The 20,730-nt window shown below is 35.4% G+C and overlaps 2 protein-coding genes across 3 annotated transcripts in view; one reads left to right on the top strand and one right to left on the bottom strand.

Annotated features, from left to right (window-relative positions):
* Window positions 1-20,730, bottom strand: part of CNTNAP2 (contactin associated protein 2) — a 2,251,282-nt gene that overhangs the window by 1,983,793 nt on the left and 246,759 nt on the right. The gene's annotated exons all lie outside the window — the stretch shown is intronic.
* LOC111525595 (60S ribosomal protein L30) lies at window positions 4,111-4,578 on the top strand. The gene has a single exon (XM_023191028.2). The coding sequence runs from the start codon at window positions 4,177-4,179 to the stop codon at window positions 4,522-4,524; it is 348 nt and encodes a 115-aa protein (XP_023046796.1). The 5' UTR covers window positions 4,111-4,176; the 3' UTR covers window positions 4,525-4,578.

Here is a 20,730-nt window from a genome sequence, read left to right as displayed (position 1 = left end):
ACAACTTGAATGTGATGACTATCCATGCTTTCTTTTGCATCCAGTTCTTATGCCTGTCTAGTTACTCCACCTGAATATATTTTACCATAGCAGAAACAAGGTCGAGGACAATACATATTAGTGAAGAAAATGGTAATTCCAAGAAGTTTTGCTGCTTCCCAGCCTCCTTTTTTTCATATTTTTTTTTACTAGAATAGTTTTCTCCAGTTAACTCATTGCACAAATTCAGGATTTTACTTTCAGAAGTTTCCGTGAATAGTTAAGAGTCACTCATAGCATGATGGAACAGTACAGATGGAGGAAATTGTTGTTCGCTATGGTAGGAGACAGGGAGGGAGGGAGGTTTGCCTCAGGAACCATACCTAGCCCAGGGAAGAGGGTTCTCTTATTAAAACTGGACTTTTTCTTCTAGTCTTTCCTGGAACCGCAGTTAACCACCTAGTTCTGTTTTCCCAGAAAGACTCCATGAGTGTTATAAACCATGCTATTTAAACAAAATTAGTATAATAATTGTAGGACCATCTCAAAATAAGCAACGAGCAAAATTTATTTCTCTTCTTAGTTAAGGAACCTGAAGTAGAAATAATAGAATTAAGATGAAAACAAGTGTTGCAGGAACGTGGCAAGGGGAGAGCCCCGTACACTGTTTATAAGAATATAAATTACTACAGCTTTTACAGTAAATAATATGGAGTCTTTAAAAAATAAAAATAGAACTACCATATGGTACAGCAATCACACTTCTAGGTATATAGTCAAAGAAACTGACCTCAGTATGTTGAAGCTATATCTGCACACCTATGTTCATCAGCGTATTTAAAACAGGTAACTTTTAGAATTAACCTAAGTGTCCATCAACAAATAAACAGATGGAGAAAATATGGTATATATACACAGTGGAATAATCTTCAGACTTAAAAAGAAGTAATTTATGTCATTTGCAAATACATCGATGAAGCTGGAGATCATCATGTTAGGTGAAATAAGTCTGGCACAGAAATACAAATACAAAGATCTCATGTATAAGTGGAGTCATAATAGGGTCAAACTAAGAGAATCATAGAGTAGAATGCTGTATACCAGAGACTGGATGGAAGGGATGAGGTTTGGGGGCGATGTTACTCAAGGGATACAAAATTTCAGTCACAGTGGGAATAAGCTCAAGACATTGATTGTATATTATAGTAATTACAGTTAATAAAAATGCATATTTGAAAATTACTAAGAAAGTGTTCTCATTATCCAAAAAATATTATGTGAGCTAATGCATATGACAATTAGCTTTATTTATCCATTCGACAATGTAAACATATTAAAACACAATGTGGTATACCACAAATATATGTGTGTGTGTATATATATATAATATAAATATATATAACTTTGTCCATTAAAAAGTTCTTAAAGAAAAAAAATATATTCTGTTATACAAAAATAACTATCAGCAAACAAATGAGTAAAAACATTTATATTTAGTAGACGAAAAAGAAAGTTCAAGGCCAATCTACCTACATATGTTATTATGACAGGATAGAAAATAGAAATCCATATTTTTTATTAAATATTAAGTATTTCAAAAAGAAATGTTTTCTAAAATTTTAAATTCAGAAGAAAAGTATTGATTTCCAGCCTCTCCCTGCCCTGGTGGGCCTTAAACTTTTACAGGCCAAATATATATATATATATATATATATATATATATATATTTTAGAGTAAGCAGAGAGACCTAACTAGTTTAATATCAAGAGACATATTTCAAAGTCCAGAGAATATAAAACATAGTCAGACCCAGTTTAGTCTTACTCCAGAGATGAGCTACTTCTCACCTACTAGATGTTTATCAAAGCAGTGTATAGCTTCATGATTTAAAATTCAGAAAAACATGCAATACAAGATTCTGGTTGATGTCGTTTGGATGTGTCCCCACCCGAATCTCATCTTGAATTGTAGTTCCCATAATCTCCACGTGTTGTGGGAGGGACCCAGTGGGAGGTAATCGGGGATTTCCCCCATACTATTCGCATGATAGTAAGTTCGCATGAGATCTGATGGTTTTATAAGGGGCTTCCCCCTTCACTCTGCTCACATTCTTCTTCTTGCCTCCATGAGAAGAACATGCTTGTTTCCCCTTCCACCATGAGTGTAAGTTTCCTGAGGCCTTCCCAGCCCTGTGGAACTGTGAGTCAATTAAACTTCTTTACTTTACAAATTAGCAGTGGGAGAATGAACTAATACACTAGTATGCTAAAAAAAAAAAAAGACAAAAATTTTGAGGCTGGGTAAAGGTGCTCACAACTATAATTCCTACACTGCACGGCACTTTGGAAGGCTGAGGCAGGCGGATCGCTTGAGCCCAGGAGTTCAGGACCATCCTGGGCAACACGGTGAAACGCTTTCTACAAAAAATGCAAAAATTAGTTGGGTGTGGTGGTGTGTGCCCGCAGTCCCAGCTACTGGGGAGGCTGAGGTGGGAGAATCGCTTGAGCCCAGGAGTTTGAGGCAGCAGTAAAACGAGATCACACCACTGCACTCCAGCCTGTCCAACAAAGCAAGACCATGTCAAAAAAAAAAAGTCTGTAAAATTTTGGTATCCAAAATTAATATTGACATAGTTCTATATAAAATATCTTAGTTATTCTAATCTTCCCTCAAATTTTGTTCTTTCTCTTTTGGGGCTTGTATAACAATGGATTATTCCTACTTACACACTGGCATGTCTAAAGTAATGTAAACTGGTATTGGGTGTAAATTTGGAGGGGTGTGTATTTCCAGATATTTTGAAAAACTTCGTTTCAAAATCATTTAAACTATTGGAAACATAAAGAGTAGAGATAATTGGAAAAACAAATATGTTTAACTCCATAGGTCAGTCATAACAACTCCTTCCTCATCATCTTCCATGGTAACTTCCACAAGTAATATCTGCAACTTTCCTTTGAACCTGATTCACTGTGTGGCCCTGTTAGGTTAATTGACCTTAATGTACAAATTCATAGACATTAAAATAACAAAAAACCATTTGAATGACATCTAGGCAGGAGAAATAACAGGCAGTCAACAATAGCCTCCTGAATGGCATGTAACTACAGCATGTGAAATGACCAAGGATCATTGCTGTCATGAGCAAATGTGGTAAATGTGGTCTCTGGGAAATGTGTTTATGTAAATCTGCAAACCAATCTACTTACAAGGAACTGAAAAGTCAAGGCATTTACCATTATATGTGGAAGTAGATATGTCAATCAAGAGAAAATGGACCCAGAATCAGTTTAAAATGCTATTAAAGCCACTGGGTCTGAAATTTTCAGAGAGCATGAGGCCTCTACAGTGAACTACAAGTATTAGTCCATCTCTTCATTCTAATTGGAAAGTAAAATAATGGAGGTCAAATACAGTTTCAAAGGCAAGATTATGGGAAGTTCATTATAAATTGTGCGAAAAAATGTACTGTATTAATCAAAGGATGCAATAATGTATAAGCTTCTAAAAAGTAGATTGCTGTTTCTCAGATAAGAATTAGAAAGCATATTTTCTTATTTACGAATGTATCAAAGGAATATTTTACAAGTTAAGTATTATTGTTATCACTCTAAGCAAATAAAAACCTTTTTTCTTTGTTTCAGTTACCTAATACATATTTAAAACATAAAATATTTAGCATGCTAGTACTGATCTAAGAGGAAAGGTCTACATTTTGCAGGATATTTATACACACATGCACACACACACACACACACAAAATAGTCTCCAAAACTAATAGAACCCCAATAAAGAAATAATTTCCAAACTTTAGCAAAATGTTTGTGTAATTATAATGCAACTTTTAATTCTGCAGCATTGCTATTAGCATATTAGTTCCACAAAGCATTTTAACTGACTTCATTGTTGACACAGAAAAAACGTCCATTTTTTAATAATTGCCTAATCAAGCAAACTGCAATTGCAATCTATTGTATCTTTGATAATGCTTTATAATTCTAACCTATAATTAATAATTTAGTAATAGTAATTGAAATAATAAAATAAAAACCATAAGATTCATTTAAAAAATACAATAGATGCTGTCTTTTCTTGCTCAATATCTTATTTTAAAATATTGTATGATTACTTTCTCGCTCCCCGGCCATCTTAGCGGCTGCTCTTGCTTGGGGGCCGTCCCGCACCTGAGGCAGGAAGATGGTGGCCGCAAAGAAGACGAAAAAGTCGCTGGAGTCGATCAACTCTAGGCTCCAACTCGTTATGAAAAGTGGGAAGTACGTCCTGGGGTACAAGCAGACTCTGAAGATGATCAGACAAGGCAAAGCGAAATTGGTCATTCTTGCTAACAACTGCCCAGCTTTGAGGAAATCTGAAATAGAGTACTATGCAATGTTGGCTAAAACTGGTGTCCATCACTACAGTGGAAATAATATTGAACTGGGCACAGCATGCGGAAAATACTACAGAGTGTGCACACTGGCTATCATTGATCCAGGTGACTCTGACATCATTAGAAGCATGCCAGAACAGACTGGTGAAAAGTAAACCATGCAAAATTTTCCTTTAATAAAATTTGCTTGTTAAAAAAAAAAAAAAAAATTGTATGATTAAATTTAGAATTTTTATGAAACACTAGAAAAATGAAGTATGCAAGTTAGGAAAGTTGTTGCAATGTTGTGAATAAAATTATACATTTCTTTCTGAAAGGAAAAGAGCACATTTATGAAATATATTTTGTAAAGTCTCAACAAAACCTAGAAATTAACTAAACACTATTTCTCCCAGAAAACTGAGCAGTAGAAATATTATTTGATACATGTTGCAGTATATTTTAAGAAATGATCTATCATGTGTCAGGGCAGGGATGGAAGGAAAAGAGTGTGATAATTGAATATATTGAGCATTTATGCTGTGCCAAGAACATTCAGGAATATTAACTTACCTGAAATTTGCAACAGTACTGTAAGTGATAATATTCTCCAATTTACAGAATGATGCAATTTAAAACCTTAGTGGTCCTTAAATCTGCCTTTCTGAGGTACTCATTTTGGCCTTTGCTTATAGTTGAAACTATATACCTATCCATCTAATCTCTCTCTCTCCTATCTGTCTATCTATCTATCTACCTATCTGTCTGTTGTCTGTCTATCTAGATCATCATTTCATTTTATTTTATATTCTGCTCCTACATGGAATTCATAGTTGTGCTGCTATTTATGAACTTGTCAATGTAATTATTTACATCAAATGCACCTTTTAAGTGTCTTGATATTTACTGGCATTAATCTAAGGTGATTTAGAATATTAGCGCTGAAGGTAAGCACGTGATTCGTTCAATTCATTTTCCATAGCAATAGTTATAAACTGTGATCTGGGAACTATTTAGTGCCTATTTCTAGGGATGAGGAATACTGGGAGAGGAGGGCTCACCTAACCCCCATCCTGAATAGGGATGCAACAAAAGAACTATTTAGCATTATTATGTGTGGAGCATATAATGGGTACGCAGTACTATCTGTAAACTACCACTTATTTGAAATCAAGAATAATAAAATGGCTCCCCTTCTCTCTGATTCTGGTGAAGTAGTTAAGACTCTGGCATTGGACTCCCTGGGTTTGAATCCCACACCCACCACTTACTAGCTCTGAGCCTCAGATTCCTTAGCTGTTAAATAGAGGTGATAAAAGTTTCTATAAAAGATACCTGCACCCAAATGTTTATTGCAGCACTATTCACAATGGCAAAGATATAGAATCCGCCTATGTGTCCATCGGTGGAGGGTGCGATAAGGAAAATGTGGTATATATGTATATAGATCATGAACTATTACTCAGTCACCAAAAAGAAAGAAATCGGGTCTTCTGTGGCAACACAGATGGAACTGGAGATCATTATTTAGGTGAACTAGCTCAAAAATATAAAGTCAAATACAACATGCTCTCACTTATAAGTGGTAGCAAAATAATGTGTACACATGATCATTGAGAGTGGAAAAATAGACACTGGAGATGCAAACAGGTGGGAGGGGGTGAGAGATGAGAAATTACCCAATGGGTACAATGTACGCTGCTCTGGGGATGGTTATAATAAAAGCCCACACTTCACCATTATGCAATATAACATGAAACGAAACTGCACTTGTACCTCCAAATCTATAAAAAAAAAAAAAGAAAAAAGAAAAAGAAATTTGACGTCATAAAATTTGTGTGAAATAACCATACTAATATTAGGCGTATAAAGCACTTAGAACATTTTGTAATACATACAATAAATGATATTTTGATTATTGATGGGGAGATAAGACAAACTACAAATATAGGAATTAAAGTAAACTTTGATTAAATACTCTCAGTTTGCCTCCTTTAACCTCTGTTCACTTAACCTGAAAATGTATACAGGCCAAGGTCATAATGAACCGGTAAACAGTAATGAGAAATAAAACATTGTATCCACATTTCACAGTCTCCAAAAAAGACTCTATATTTATAAAATGTGGAAACTAGTCTTGTGCTCTGGGTTGAGTAATAAAGGATAGACTGAGATTCTTCCTTGCAAGAATCCTGATCCAACTGCTAGCAAACTCTTAGATCTGTCTTATCTTCTATGTATCTTTCAAGTCTGATATAACATTATTTAAAAACTAGCATTTAGTTACCCACCTCTCCCCTAGCACTCCTTTATTTCATGACTATTTCCATTGCAGGTCTCTACTTTTCTTTCCTTTAGTCAGGTAATCCAGATGCAATTTCAGATAAGCTTATCTACACCTAAATAATGCCCATGGCAATCCACATAGTGTACTAACCCTGGCTCTAAATCTCATTCTTCCAAACACAAATTGCCATGGGTCAGCCAGAATGCTTCATACACATCTATCAACTCCTTTGGATAAAGCAACGACAAGCAGGCTTTGAAAAGATCTGAAGAAAACTAGTTGCTAACTGGCCAACTGTTTCATAGAATACCTGCTAACAATACATTTTTACTCCTTCGTCAACAAATATTCCATTTATGTTACGCTGAATGTACACACATCTTTGAACAAAAGGCAGAGGCTACATGGAGATATACTTAGGTTTATGCCTCTTTTAAATTACTCTATCTTTAAATGATTATATTTAGTAAATTTTTATGCATTCATCATTCAGAAAAAAAGGAACATTTTCTATAAGGCTAACCAGGAAAAAAAAAAAGATTAAGCGGCATTGCCTGTCAGCTACATCTATGAAGACATTCCAGAGAATTAAGCAAGTATCAAGAGATAACAAACTAAACAAATGAGGCCCCAACAGGAGGCTTTCAGCTGCACTGGAGGATCTACCCATCCCATAGTAGCTTGAGTTAGGGAGGCTCCATTAGAGAATTCCAAAAGGAATTAGATACACTGTTTCAGGTCTATATCAGCAAAGTAGGGATAAAATGTTGTAAAGGCGAACCATAATTCATCCCCATTCATTGGTCCTATGAACCTCACAACACAAGACACCATCATGGCTACAGTAAGCTGCTTTATCAAGGTCTCTACTGCCAAAGAAACATTTCCCAAAACCACTATAAATGTCACTCCCAGGTGGATATACTTATTTATTTATTTAGCAACTCTTAGCTGGAATGAGGCATCTATTGTGTCATACCTAATATTACTTTGGGGGTGAAAACTGTGAATATGTCATTATGTTTCCAGGTGGGAAGAATATGAAAGAACTTTGTCACTGCAGAAAAACACTTCAGTAGAAAAATTTCTAAGCACCTGAGTAGAGTCTTCTCAGTACAGGTGCTGTTAGCCTAAGTATTTGACATAAACTATTTTGTGGAAAAATGCTAACAGTGTATGCACGTTATCAGTTAGAAGATTTTTCTTCTAAAATAGTGCTTTCTTCAAAAGCACTATTTTCTTCATTTCACTGATGCTCCGTCCTTTGGAGGCTGTGGAGATGAACCCACAGACACACTTACTTGCTGTCATTGGTCTGGGTACCACGGTTGCCAGTAGCACTGGATTCTTCTTTCCCCTTTTCTTTAACTAAATCTCAAATATTTTGCAAAACTCTGAGTGCAAATGATTACTCAGCAGTCACTTTCTTTCAAAGGAAGATTTGAAGATGATTGGAAATACTAGCCTGAGGATGTTTTCTAAGAGTCTTTATTTGAAGGCACAATTAATTTCTCCCACACCTCAACGCTTCCCAAACTCATTCCTTCTTCAGTCAATGTTAAGAAACTGTTCCAAAATCAGGGAGAAAAGCAGAAGAAAACATACATTGTTGTGTGATGCTTAAGGTTTTACTAGGAAAGAGAAATATTAACCATACAAAAGAAGGTTGCAGTTACCAGAATGAGCATTTAGTATTATCCAGTGTCACACAAATTCCAAATATTTTCTCCAACATCTGAAATTTCCACTTTCTTTCTCTGTGCTTTCAACCGGAAAACAGAAATTTTATCTGAAGGAGAAATATGAATTCTGATTTGGTCAAACGTTTAGAGGATTATTTGTAATTAATTTTGATTCATCCTTCTTTACACTTTACATCATTATAATGCACATTCCACTTTTTGGTTTTGTTTGATTTTTTATTTGTTTGTGAAACATGTCTACTTTTTGATACTTCTCAGTGATATTACATCATTGATCATTATGAAGATATTATAGAAATCATAAAAATTATTAATGTCATAAGCTATTAGCGTGTATTATTTCTCAAAATACCATGAAATATTTATCATTATTATTAATGGCATTTAAAAATTGGGAAATTGAAACTTAAGGCATACACCAATCTCCAAGGTGGACCTTAACCAAAGTACTAAATTCTAGGTTATTCAAACATACCTGCACAAAAGTTTTTAACCATTATCATATAAATACATATGATTTCTCAAAACTACTCAACAAAATTAATTAAAAGCAATTAAATTGGTAAGAATTTTTTTTAACTTTTATTTTAAGTTCGGGGATACAAGTGCAGGTTTGTTATATAAACTTGTTTCACGGGAGTTTGTTGTACAGATTGTTGCATTACCCAGGGATTAAGCCTAGTACCCATTCATTATTTTTTCTGATCCCCTCTTCCTTCTACCCTCTATTCTTCAAAAAGTCCCAGTGTGTGTTGTTCTCCTGTATGTGTCCATGAGTTCTCATCTTTTAGCCAAAAAAAAAAACAAAACAAAACAAACAAACAACAACAACAAAAGCATGTCCTTTGCAGGGAAATAGATGGAACTGGAAGCCATTATCCGTAGCAAACTAATGCGGGAACAGAAAACCAAATACCAGAGGTATGTATTTTGTTAAAGTGAATTGATAGTCATTTGAACTTTTGACTAGAAATTAAAATTAGCTTAGATTTATGCTTAATGTATAAGATCAAAGTTGGGGCTGCAGAAAAGAAGTAAATCATTAAAAATATATTTGACTTCCATTTAACAAGACATACTGGACATAAATTATTTCTCCCTCTGGTAATATCATAAAACTATAATAAGAGTAATATAAACCCACAAAAAACACACAGGAGAGGCTATAGTATATAAGATATGAGGAGAGATGTTTTGAAAGATAAAAAGCAGATGGTTGGGTTGTAGAAAAGCTCAAATCGTCTAAGTGCTGACGATGCTCCAGCACAAAAAGCAAGCCTTTCTTCCGACAGAATCACAGCGGGCTGCTTTATCAGTTACCCCAGATCATGTTTATCAGTCACTTCGTCCCTGGATCACTCAAGAAGCAGGCATCACATTTACTTGTGATGTCCTTTTAATTATAGAATATCCCTAGCTTATTTATCTATACAATATATAATAATCAATATATATACTAAATATATACTATAACATATATTTATGATATATAATAAAATGTTTTTGTTTTTGTTTTTTTGACAGAGTCTCACTATGTTGCCAGGCTGCAGTGCAGTGGCATGATCTCGGCTCACTGAAACCTCTGCCTCCCGGGCTCAAGTGATTCTCCTACTTCAACCCCCCAAGTAGCTGGGACTACAGGCGCACGCCACCACGCCTGGCTAATTTTTGTATTTTTAGTAGAGGTGGGGTTTCACCATGTTGGCCAGGATGGTCTCGATCTCTTGACCTCTTGATCTACCCACCTTGACCTCCCAAAGTGCTGGGATTACAGGCATGAGCTACTGTGCCCAGCTAAAATATGTATTATAATATGTATAATAATATAATAATATGTATTATTTTATTTCATGAATAGCATACTTGAAGAGTTTAAATGAGTTGCTTTGTAGAATTTGCCACAGTCTGGACTGGCCTGATCGTTTCCTCCTGATTAGGTTTGGTTTGCAGTCCTCAGTGGGTCTCATCTTACAGTCCATCGTGTCCATATGTTCCATTAGTGGTGATGCTAAGTTTGATCACCCAGTTAAGGTGGCAGCCTATTTTCTAATGCCTTGTACTATTTGTATATTTACTAAAAGTAAAATATTTACTTTTTTAATTACTAAAAGTAAATTTACAAGTATTTACAAAGTAATATGTACTTTTGTATTTGCATATTTACTAAGAGCAAATTATTTACTTTTTTAATTACTAAAAGTAAATTTACAAATATTTACAAAGTAATACTACAAAATTACTTTTGTAATATTTACTAAAAGTAAAATATTACTTTTTAACTACCAAAAATTATTAGGCAAGTTTAGGGTGAGACCAGAATATAATATGAAAGGCTGAGACCAAAACTAAAGAAATATGGGGCTGGGCACTGTGGCTCATACCTGTAATAGTAGCACTTTCGGAGGCCAAGGTGGGAGGATCACCTGAGGCAGGGGTTTGAGACCAGCCTGGCCAACACGGCGAAATCCCGTCTCTACTAAAAATACAAATTTAGCTGGGCGTGGTAGTGGGCACCTGTAATCCCAGCTACTTGGGAGGCTGAGGCAGGAAGAACTGCTTGAACCCGGAAGGCAGAGCTTGCAGTGAGCTGAGATCTCGCCACTGCATTCCAGCCTGGGTGACAGACTGAGACTCTGTCTCAAAAAAAAGAAAGAAAAAAAGAAATATGGCTCAGAGGAAAGATAATGCAGGCATCATAAAAACGTTACATGTATAAAAACAGAACAGCTGCTATAGAAAAAGGAGGGAAAGGAAACAAACAAGAAAAGCTCTTATTTTAAAATAAAAGCTATAAAATTTAAAATTAAAAATAAAAGTTGATATGAATTGGACAAAATTTGAGGAAAATTTCCAGCAAGAATAACAAAAAGACAAAGACAGAAAAAAGGATAGAAAAGATAGTAGGAAAAAGTAATTCTAGGAATTCCAAAAAGAATTAAGACAATGGTGGAGGTAAGAAGAAGAAGAAAAATTAATAAAATTTTCCAGAACTTAAGAACATCAGTTTTTAGTTTTGAAGCAAAACCAGAACACACATGTCCTCTTTAGGTTTATATAGGGAATAAAATAGTGTGTGTGTGTTACTATTTCCTACAATTTACTCCATAATAAAAATAATGTTGTGCCTGATTTTTGCTATATTGGCATCTGAAAATAAGTCAAGCCTTTTGTGAATATAATAATTTATAATAATCATGTGACAAAGATGCTGTTAGGCTTAGTAAACTTAGAAATTTTATAGTTTTTGTTGTTTTTTCAACACTTGCACTATTAATTTGCTTGGGAAGCCAGTTCTTCTGAAGTCAGGCTCCCCTGCATGTTATGTGACTTTTCTTTCCTCTCTAGATGCCTGTCTCTGCATCTTCTTCTGACAACAGACTGAAAGGAGCCACACCAAGGTCTACTATCAAGCCAGGCACAGAAAGGCAAGCATTGCACATTCTCACTTATTTGTGAGATCTGAAAATCAAAACAATTGAACTCACGGACAGAGAGAGTAGAAGGAAGGTTACCAGATGCTAAGAAGGGTAGTGGGGGGGCTGATGAGGAGCTGGAGATGGTTAACGGGTACAAAAACTAATAGGAAGAATGAATAAGACCTACTATTTTATAGCCCAATAGGGTGACTATAGTCAGGAATAATCTACCTGTACATTTTAAAATAACTTATAGAGTGTCATTGGATTGTTTGTAACTCAAAGGATAAATGCTGGAGGGGATCAATGCCCCATTGACCATGATGTGCTTACTCCACATTGCATGCCTGCATCAATATATCTCATGTACCCCATAAATATATGCACCTACTATATACCCACAAATATTTTTTTTTAAAGATAGAATCTCACTCTGTCACCCAGGCTGTAGTAGAGTGGCACAGTCATGGCTCTCAGCAGCCTCAACCTCCCGGGCTCAGGTGATCCTCCCACCTCATACTTCCTTGTAACTGGGACTACAGGCACGTGCCACCATGCCTAGCTAATTTTTTATATTTCTTTTTGTAGAAAAAGGGTTTTGCCATGTTGCCCAGGCTGGTCTCAAACTCCTGGATTCAAGGGATCCTCCTGCCTTGGTCTCTCAAAGTGGTAGGATTACAAACGTGAGACCTCATGCCAGGCCAAAAACATTCACAAGAAGAAAAAAATATATAATAAATGTTAGAAATTTAAAAAGAAACAAAAATAAATCAAGAGAAGATGCCAAAAGCTTTTAGAAAATCCAAATAAAGAACACACACACACTCATGCACACACATGATATAAAACAATCAGAACTCAGAATAGGTCATTTAAAAAATAAGAACAAATACAGAACACTGTAAAATAAATACCTTTAGCATCAGCATCCTGAAGAAAAATTATTTTTCTTTAGATGCCTAGATTCATCGAGAGGAAAGGTAAACTAATGGCATTCTTTGGCATACAAGTCTCAGAATTTTGTCTACTGTGTGCACCCCTTCTTAGGAAGCTAGTGTAGGCTCTTGCCTCAGCCCAGGAGGTTGAGGCCTCATTTCTCCACCAAAATGAGAAATAAAACAACCAGAAACATAGATGCCAAAGAACAAGGTGGAAAAGAATATGCACAACCTGATGGAAATATAAGTCCCATCCACTATGCGGTGGGGTTTGGCCACAACCTGTCTATTTTTGAACACATGAGCTAAGTCTTACGGAATCAACTCTTCATGAAATAAGAAAGCAAGAATAAACATATTACTTCATGAAACTGACCATTTGTGCTACCAAAATGAGAAACTTCTAGGAATACTTGCATCCTCTTCCAAGGTCTACCCATCTGGAAGAAGTAGAGAAGAAACAAATGAAAGGAAATAATGAATACACGAACTGTGAGACACCTCCAGGGCTGAAGGGGAGTAGGCTGTTCTAAGCTTATTTCTGTGAGTCACCTGGGGCAGCAGGCAGCTGACAAGGATCTTGAATGTCTGCTTTTGTCCTCTCTGGTGGTTTTGGGTAGAATAGTTCCTGCTCTAACTATGACCTCCAGTGCGGGTGTTCTGGAAGTTAATTCAGGAAAGCCCAAAAGCCCAAAACCTCTCCCTTGGAAAGTAAGAAAAACACATGGGCATTATTCACTTCTCAACTTCCTCAAAGATCAAGGGCTGGTAAATTACAGGTTAAAAGATGTTTTCCTCAAATTCTGCTTTCCTAAAGGAGGCTTGACTTGGGAGTGCTTTTCGTAGGGTGGGGGTGGGGAATGTGGTTTGGGGTTTGTTTTTGGGTGACAGTGTCTTTGGCTTCTCTATTTTAGGGGCATTCTCCCTTCACTTGGTGAGTTCTTGAAAACAAACAAGAACATGAGTCCAGCCTTCCATCTATCTCAAACCATAACCTTAAAGGAAAACGTGAAGGTATTTGAGGGACAGACTGTTTCAAAGAGGAAATAACATGCTAGATTACAGATTTCATGAATTACATCATTCTCTGAATCATTATATGATTCTGCTAAAATTTTTGGCAAAGAACTAATGATACAGAGAAAATATAGCCAATATGAAAACGAGGCAATTATTTACAATAAAGACAATAACAAGTTATGTAAAACAGAACGTGGGCCAGGCACGGTGACTCACGCCTGTAATCCCAACATTTTGGGAGGCCAAGGTGGGCAGATTAACTGGAGATCAGGAGTTCGAGATCAGTCTCCAACATGGTGAAACCCCATCTCTACTAAAGTACCAAAATTAGCCAGGCTTGGTGGTGCATGCCTGTAATCCCAGCTACTCAGGAGGCTGAGGTAGGAGAATTACTTGAGCCCAGGAGGCAGAGGTTCCAGTGAGCCAAGATCATGCCACTGCACTCCAGCTTTGGGGACAGAGCCAGACTCTGTCTAAAAAAGATAAATTAATAAAAATAAAAAATAAGGTGAAGTTACAGTATTCCAAGTAATTTAATTTTAAACAGTAGCTATGTAACCAAAATAATGTGAGCATTGAACATTGCTTTAATTCAAACTTTTGATATATTCTATAATGGGACAAATGGAGGAGAGGATGGATAAGCATGGGAGTTTAGGTGTTGGAGGATAGAAAGTAAATACATGTATAAAATATATTTATTCAGAAATACTAGTAAATATATTTTATTTATGAATATAAGAGTAAACACCAGAAGAAACAGCTAAGAAAGTGAAAGCTTTTGACCCAGGGAGCAGGACAGCAAGTTGTCCTGCTGGGGAAAAGGCCAGCAGAGGATGAGGCCAGAAAGTCTGCTATTTTTCACTGTAAGCCTGATTTAGTACTATCTGATTTTAAACTACTTGTATGTGATATGCTTATGAACACAAAATTTCAATAATGAAAGCAACATTCTTAGCCATTTACTACCTAGAAGGTGGTTTACTTTTTCTGTCCTTTAAAACAGCTGTAATACAATGACAGCTTACTATAGAAACTTCATCCAGGGAAGGATAGAGTCAAAAATCCATTACTGTAAGCATTTTAAAACATATATCTTTGCAATGGAATGAAAACTATTTTAACTCTTATATTATGAGAGTTGTACATGAGAAAGCAGCTGCTCTGAAACCCCAAGGGATCAGTGATCAGTGGATCTCCAGCCGTTTGGTTCTCCAGTGTGGAAAGAGCAGAAAAGCAAGAGTATCCCTAATTATAAATGGAATTTAGGTGAGAAGACCAAATAAATCTCATCCAACTTAAAGTACAAGAGCGATTACTCGGCTTGACTTTAAATTATCTTTTGTTTTATTTCACATTTTGAAGTGGTTGCACTTAATCATAAGGCATGATGTGAATTAACTATTCCTAGCTGAGTTAGAAACAAACATTCATATATGCCACTTTATTGGCATGTGTGCATATTCTTTGCATTTTATTTTGTTTCGTGTTTTTAGTTACTGGTTTTAAAACCAAGATAAAACCAGGATTATTCCCCTGGGGCAGCAGTACTGAAGCCATGACTCTGTACAGGTGGGAATACTGTAGGGAAGTAACTTTGCCTAGGAAGTAATCCCTAGGCAAGCCCTTTAGGACTTTTCTAGCCCTGGAAGAGCAACAAGATTACAAGCAATAGGAATTATGAATAATTTTATATCAGTAGAATAAAGAAATTTTAGAGCTGGAAGGAAACCTAGTGGTAGAAAAAAATGGAATATGGTGATTTGATACAATGGAAGGGTGCAGCACCACCTGGATCAGTGAAAAGTTGAGTTCAGCATAACAAGTATATGCTGAGCCAATTTGATTTACAATGTCTAGTCTAGTGACTGCACAAATAAGGACTTATTCATTCACCAACTATACTGAAGACCAACTATGTTTCTGGCTTGTTCCAAACACTGATGATAAAATAGTGAACCAGATCATCCCATTTACTGCCCTCAATTATTGTTATGCTCAATCAGGCAAATAAACTATTGAAGTGTGATGACATTATGGTAGGAAAAGTAATAATTACATTGAAAAAAGACTAACACAATCAAGGAGTCAAAAGGCCTTTCAGAAGACAAAAGGCATAGTCCCTACTTTAAACCCAATTCTGTTTCTTCACTGAGGAATATGTGTGTATGTACAATTTATTTTTAACCACTACTCTTGGCTGCCTGTTGTAAGAAACATTTTGCATACTAATAAACTGATCAAGTATGAAGCACTCTTTCTCTACATAGGATTATACAATGATACTTGATTCAAAAAGATATAGGGAACAAAGACCTTTTGGTTTATTTTCAAATATTTAAATACTAATAAATTTAATACTTACAGAGGAAATAGTAGCTCGAAATAAAAACCAAAATTTTATATAATAAATTATAACTTGCGATTCTATTATTAAGCATTTGTCTTTGATGACTCAGAAAAGGCTAAAATTACCAAACTCCTTCAGCATGGTTTTTCATTTTATATATGCTGGGTATCTTCACTGCTTGATCAAATGTTTCAAGCTAGGAGTCTTGTGCTCCATTGAACTTTGTATTTCAAGAAGCAGAGATAATTTCCGTACAATGATAGTTCTAACAACATGATTGGGTTTAGAATAGCATTAACTTTGCTAATTATTCTGGGAAGAAGAGCACACAATTCACTTTACATATCATATTTTGCATTATTTTATTTCTACTTTCTGATATATTTCCTTGGGTATTTTCTAAGATGCTCAGTGAATTTCAGAGAGTTCTGTTTGTTCCTTTCTCGGCAGGAGACTTTGGATTCTCAGAGCCTTGCTTGGCCCATCTGTCCAAGCCATCTGAGCATGAGCCAAAGCTCACTATGAAATCAGTGACGCTCTTTTCCATTACAGCTAACAAACAGGCTGAGGGTAAGACTTTTCCATCCTTTAAGAAAAAAAGTAACCTAATTCATTGATACTTATTATGCTACCAAAAACCTTGCTGAGGCTAACACATAAAAAAGCCAGGGATACTGACTCTAGACACGATAACTCTTCCAAAAAAGGCATCTCCACCTTCATAGGGATAGTTAACATCAAAGTGAAAACAAGACTATTTTCCAAATGATATGTTGAGCTTTTGTTCAAAATGTCTATGGTCAGAATTTATCAAAGGAAATCAAAATCATAAAAACAAAACAGAAAACGGAGGGCATAATAAACATGCCAAGTTAGTTTCCTACCAATAAACAGTGGGAAATGTGTAAGTGTAAAGTTTGAAACTAGTAATTTGAAAGATCAGGTTCACTTACGTCACATTACAAAATGAATCTATATTAAATAATATCCTACAATTTAGAAAGTATGGAGTACTCAACATCATGTAGCTGAATTTTTTATGAAGTAAACAATATGTAAATGCAGGAAGGTATCCCAAAGTTTCCACCAGATCTTTTCATCAGAAATGCAGTTAAAAACCAGCTACCTGACTCCTACTTTGAGGATCTTTCCAGTATGCCATGCTGCTTGTGAAGTGATACACTGTATGTGAAGCTGCATTGAAGACCTAATGTTAAATAGATATTCAAATTCAGTTTATAATTTTTATTAATTGGATTGAAATTGATTGGAAAGCACATTTTAGCAGCCAAAGCTACACAGAATTAATCAGTCTATGCTACTGATGGCTTCCTTAAAATCAGCATGCTTGTGCAGCATATTATTTTTACATTTCAGAACAAAGTACACCGACTTCTCTCACAATCTGCAGCTATTTCACACATTCTCATTGTTTTCATGATACCAAATTAATCGATGAGTTCAGTGAAAATGCCAGCTATGCCAGAAGCCTTTACAGCTATAATGGGATTTCAAAAGAATGAAAGAGATTTTTGGAGAAAATTATCAGCAAAGGGGAAAATCATGTTTTTGTAACTAAAAATAAACTCATAGGTTACATTGGGAGTTAAAGTTCAAAGATTGTATATAGTTTCAAATTCTTCATCTATGCTTTGATATTTTTTAAAAATATTTTTTATGATTCCATTTGGCTATAGAATACATTTTTCTAGGTTAATCATAACTCATGGTAGCATAGTTCTAAAACATCTGAGTACAGTTCACAGCCCTAATGAGAACTGCTCACTTTATTTGTTTAAGCACATCCTGATATGGAGACTGGATTGCCACCTCTGGCTTATTAAGCGAATTATCCTATTTACAGAATTCTATGCATTTCCATGGTCAGGTTGGTTTCAAAAATTTTAAGTGTTACTTATCTATTTTATTTGTTAAATTGCTAGATGGAGCTACCCGGAAAAGTAATTATATGTACTTTATAAAGTAATTATACAATTTTGTTAATAGTAAGATTGGTGTAGCCTAGTGAACATTGCCGTAGTTTTCAAAAAACATCAGAAATTACCTTGTTTTCAAGCTAACTTCTCTATCAAAAATTAGATAAAAATGAAATAGCATAGGAAGACATTCAGCAAGTCAATACTTTCCCCAATTACTCTTCTTCCTGCCTATCACGAAAATTATTTTATTCCTTCCATCTTTTCGAGTACATTACCACCTTCCTTTTTCTATGCACCATTCTTTCTTGTTTTTCTGTTTGATTGCACCTGATTCTGCAATGTTAAGATGCAAACAGCTGGAAGTCTACGTGACATCTACTTGTTCCCCCACTGTATCCTCTTAGTTCTTGCCTCATATTCTTTCAGTCTACCCTTTACTTCATGCATTACTTTGTCATATGTTTCCAATAGGTTTAACCTGACAATACCTTGCTCAAACTTTGCAGAAAAATATCTTGATATTTTCAATAGGCTTTCTTTAATGCCACCACAAGGGCAACCTGAAGAAACCCAACCACAACTGCTTTATTAACAACATTCAAATTCCAAAGAAGTTATTATCATATAGGGGCAAACCTTAATCAGGGAATGAGGAGAGCTCACGGATAAATGCTGCCTTCTGGTTTTCCCTGGGACAGACATTTCTAAGGCACGGTCTACAGAACTCTAGGCAAGATCAAGCCCAGTGGACCAGCAGTAAAAAAACAAGTTTGTATGTATGTTTCCCTCCTTTTTGGTCTCTCTAGTCCTTTACTTCTGTCCCTGAGATTCCTTCCAAAAATAAAATGAATCTTATAAGCTTTTTCCTTTAGCTCTTCTTTCTGGTACCTGACTCTCTATGTAACTGATATAGGTCTTTGAACTTTTACAAAGAGCTTGTCCTCATAAAGCCCTGTGTCTAATCCTTGTCGGTTTATTTGACAAATATTATGTTTATGTACCCCATATAATATTTTAAGCACTGTAAAATATTAGCTCATTTAGTTCCCCATAAAAATCTTACAAGGTAGACACTGTTATTATCACTATTTTACAAATGAAGAAGCAGGCACAAAGAGTTTAAATGACTTCCTCAAGGTCTTATATCTGGAAAGAAGAGGAGACAGAATTCTAAATTTAGCAGTCTTTCTCTAGGATACATGGTCTCATCAAATTTAAAAAAGAAATTAATATATTTTTAATTAATTTGTAACTCTACTACGGTAAATCTTCAATAAGATCCTTATAGATTTGTTCTCAAATTTGTGAACAAAACCCTATTAGATTTGATATATCCTATGTGGCAATCTCAGGTCAACGATTGAAAAAGCATGTCCCAATGTGCAAAAGCTCATCGAATCTCTGTTTGTGACATGTTCACTGATATCTCATGGGCCAAAGCAACATGGTCAAGCCCAGAGTCATTGTGGGATGTGAATATATAAGAATGTGCATAGGAAGCAAGACTTTTTTTTTTGAGATGGAGTCTTGCTCTGTCACCCAGACTGGAGTGCAATGGCATGATCTTGGCTCACTGCAAGGTCCGCCTCTCAGGTTCACACCATTCTCCTGTCTCAGCCTCCCGAGTAGCTGGGACTACAGGCACCCGCCACCACGCCCGGTTAATTTTTTAATTTTTAGTAGAGACAGGGTTTCACCGTGTTAGGCAGGATGGTCTCAAACTCCTGACCTTGTAATCTATCTGCCTTAGCCTCCCAGAGTGCTGGGATTACAGACATGAGCCACTGCACCCGGCCACTAGAGATATTTTTAGTTTTTTTTTTCTTTGAAGTTAGTAACATATGTACTTATGTGTAAATACAATAAGAAATGATGCAAACAAAGAATACTTTGTCCCTGTTTCTCAACATGGTATACATAGATAGAGTAATGGGAAATGCAAAACAAATATCTGAAAAAATATTTTAAAAATATTTTGGTATGTTTAATACACCAGAAACTTTTTAATGATGGTTAAAGATAAGATCAGTTACTATGATGGCCAAGATCTTCAGAACATCTTTGGTAATTGTGCCAAGAATAATGAAAAGACAAAACCAGAAATGCTTCCAATGGTAATTTTGTTCTTCTCTTTTCTAAAAAGACAACATAAGTTACTTTTAGGGAAAAAAAAATCACTTCTAGTTTTGAAATTCTTATTTAACCAATCTCCAATAACACATTTTTATTGAAGTCCTTCATAAAAATATGAAATATAACACTTTTACTAATACTTCGAAATACTCAAATAAAAAAGCACTGCTAAACAGTAATTAAGTGTACTGCATCATTACCTTTTATGGTAGCTATGGGCAATTTGAGTGTATTTTTTGCAGTATACAGGGATATGCTCAGTTAAAATGCAACATCATTATGAGACTGATTGTTCTCAACATTTTCTAGGCAGAAAATTAATATTTTTATTCTCATTTAAGAAGTCAGCATTCTCATGAAGCACATTAAATTCAACTTACTCAGTTCTTTTTAAGTTACCTGAAAAGGAAAGAGAATGCACTTTCTTTTTCCAGAAAAAAATAATTGCAGAAAGTCTGTACATAATTTTAAAACAGCTTACATTTATAACTTCAGGCTCTGTAAGTGTTGATTATTCAGTCGGAAACAAATGCTTAGCTAAATTTGAAAGCTACAAAAAAATCCTATTATGGAAGTCATTTTTTTTTTCTTTTAC

Source organism: Piliocolobus tephrosceles, chromosome 8 (genome assembly GCF_002776525.5).
Source record: "Piliocolobus tephrosceles isolate RC106 chromosome 8, ASM277652v3, whole genome shotgun sequence".
NCBI classification, from domain to species: Eukaryota; Metazoa; Chordata; class Mammalia; order Primates; family Cercopithecidae; genus Piliocolobus; species Piliocolobus tephrosceles.
This window is presented reverse-complemented; position numbering and strand designations above follow the sequence as displayed.